The 1,414-nt window shown below is 62.3% G+C and overlaps 1 protein-coding gene across 1 annotated transcript in view; it reads right to left on the bottom strand.

The window, feature by feature from the left end:
- Nucleotides 1-1,414, bottom strand: part of RARA (retinoic acid receptor alpha) — a 41,383-nt gene that overhangs the window by 7,942 nt on the left and 32,027 nt on the right. The window contains exons 7-9 of the mRNA XM_014466196.2: nt 1,150-1,294; nt 661-853; nt 7-73 (exon numbers count right to left, since the gene is read on the bottom strand). Of these exons, the coding sequence (XP_014321682.1) occupies nt 7-73; nt 661-853; nt 1,150-1,294 (405 nt within the window). The remainder of the gene's footprint in view (nt 1-6; nt 74-660; nt 854-1,149; nt 1,295-1,414) is intronic.

Raw genomic sequence — 1,414 nt, 5'->3', positions numbered from 1 at the left:
TCCAGCATTTCCTGGATGAGAGGCGGCATGGAGCCCGGGATCTCCATCTTCAGCGTGATCACCCGCTCAGCCCCTGCAGGAGAGGAGGGCAGAGGTCAGCACATGCCCCCACTGCCCAGCCCTGCAAGCCCGGGGTGCAAGCATGGCTCCCGGAGGACCAACCCCTCCAGTCTCAGCATCCACCATGCCCTGACTCGGGCCCCAGCTCTCTTAGTCCCCAAGTCCAAGGGGCTGCGAGGAAAGTGGTTCTTAACTCCAACCACCTGGTCTGACACCCTTCTAAATGCTCTGTGCTATGGCTTCTCCTGCTGACACCTCGACACAACAACCCTGTCAACACCATCACTGTCCTCGCTCCTCAGAAGGGTTCAGAGCTGCTCAGTGACCTGCTCAAGGGCACGCACCCCTGCCATCTGGTTCCAGAGCCATGCCCGTCACCACCAAGCAAAGGTGACACTGCCACCTTGGCGCTCACAGGCAGGAGGTCCCCTGGGCCTGGTGGGGCCTCTGGGGGACATCGCCTAGACGGAGGGGGACAGCTTGGGTCCCGATGAGGGGGCATTGTCCCGGGCACAAAGACACTGGTGTTCACGGAGGCCAGCTGTTGGGGCCCGGCCCTGGCGGGCACAGGGGGCCTCCCTCCAGGTGTGGGAGCCTCACCCTTAGCACTGATGCTTCGAAGGTCCGTGATCTTCATGAGCATCTTGGGGAACATGTGGGGCCGGCTGGGCCTCCGTTTCCGCACGTAGACCTTCAGCGCCTCCAGCAGCGGCTCCTGCAGCATGTCCACCCTGTCCGGTTGCTCCAGGTCCTGCCGGTCTGAGGAAGCAGAGGAGCCCCCTGAGCCAGGGCCCTGGCCAAGCTAGGAACACCGCTGTGCTCCCAGCCTTGGCCACTGGGGGGCGCGCCTGCCCAGGCCACAAGCTGGGCTTCCGCTCCTGGGGCCTCACCACACAGGGCAGTGGAGGGGTCTGTGTGCTCTGATACAGGCTCTTAAATGGAAGGAGAGGAGCGGAGGATGTGGTGGCCCAAAGCGGCCCTGACAGCCCAGCCCGTGGGGGTGGGACCCAGCAGAGGAAGATGCCCAGGCAGGTCTCCGGCTCCCACCACCACGACACCAGCACGATTTGGCAGAGCTGGTAACAATACAATAGTGACAGCAGCCAACGTGTACATGTCTTCCTCTGAGCACAGTGCGCCCTCATTATTAACGACCATCTTCCGTCGGCCCATTATGGCCTCATGCTGCAGACATGGGGGCTCCGAGAATTTGGCAACCTGCTCAAGTTCATAGCTCGCCAGGATATGACCCTGGGTGGTCTGTCCAGGGAGGGAACCAGAATTCAGGTCTCCACTGCCCCACCGTGCTGTGTGGCCACAGACCAGACTCTACCCCCTCTGGGACTCGATTTCC

The sequence above is a fragment of the Myotis lucifugus genome, unplaced genomic scaffold, assembly GCF_000147115.1.
Source record: "Myotis lucifugus unplaced genomic scaffold, Myoluc2.0 scaffold_329, whole genome shotgun sequence".
NCBI lineage: Eukaryota > Metazoa > Chordata > Mammalia > Chiroptera > Vespertilionidae > Myotis > Myotis lucifugus.
The sequence above is the reverse complement of the archived record's forward strand: the minus strand, read 5'-3'. Positions and strand labels throughout refer to the sequence as shown.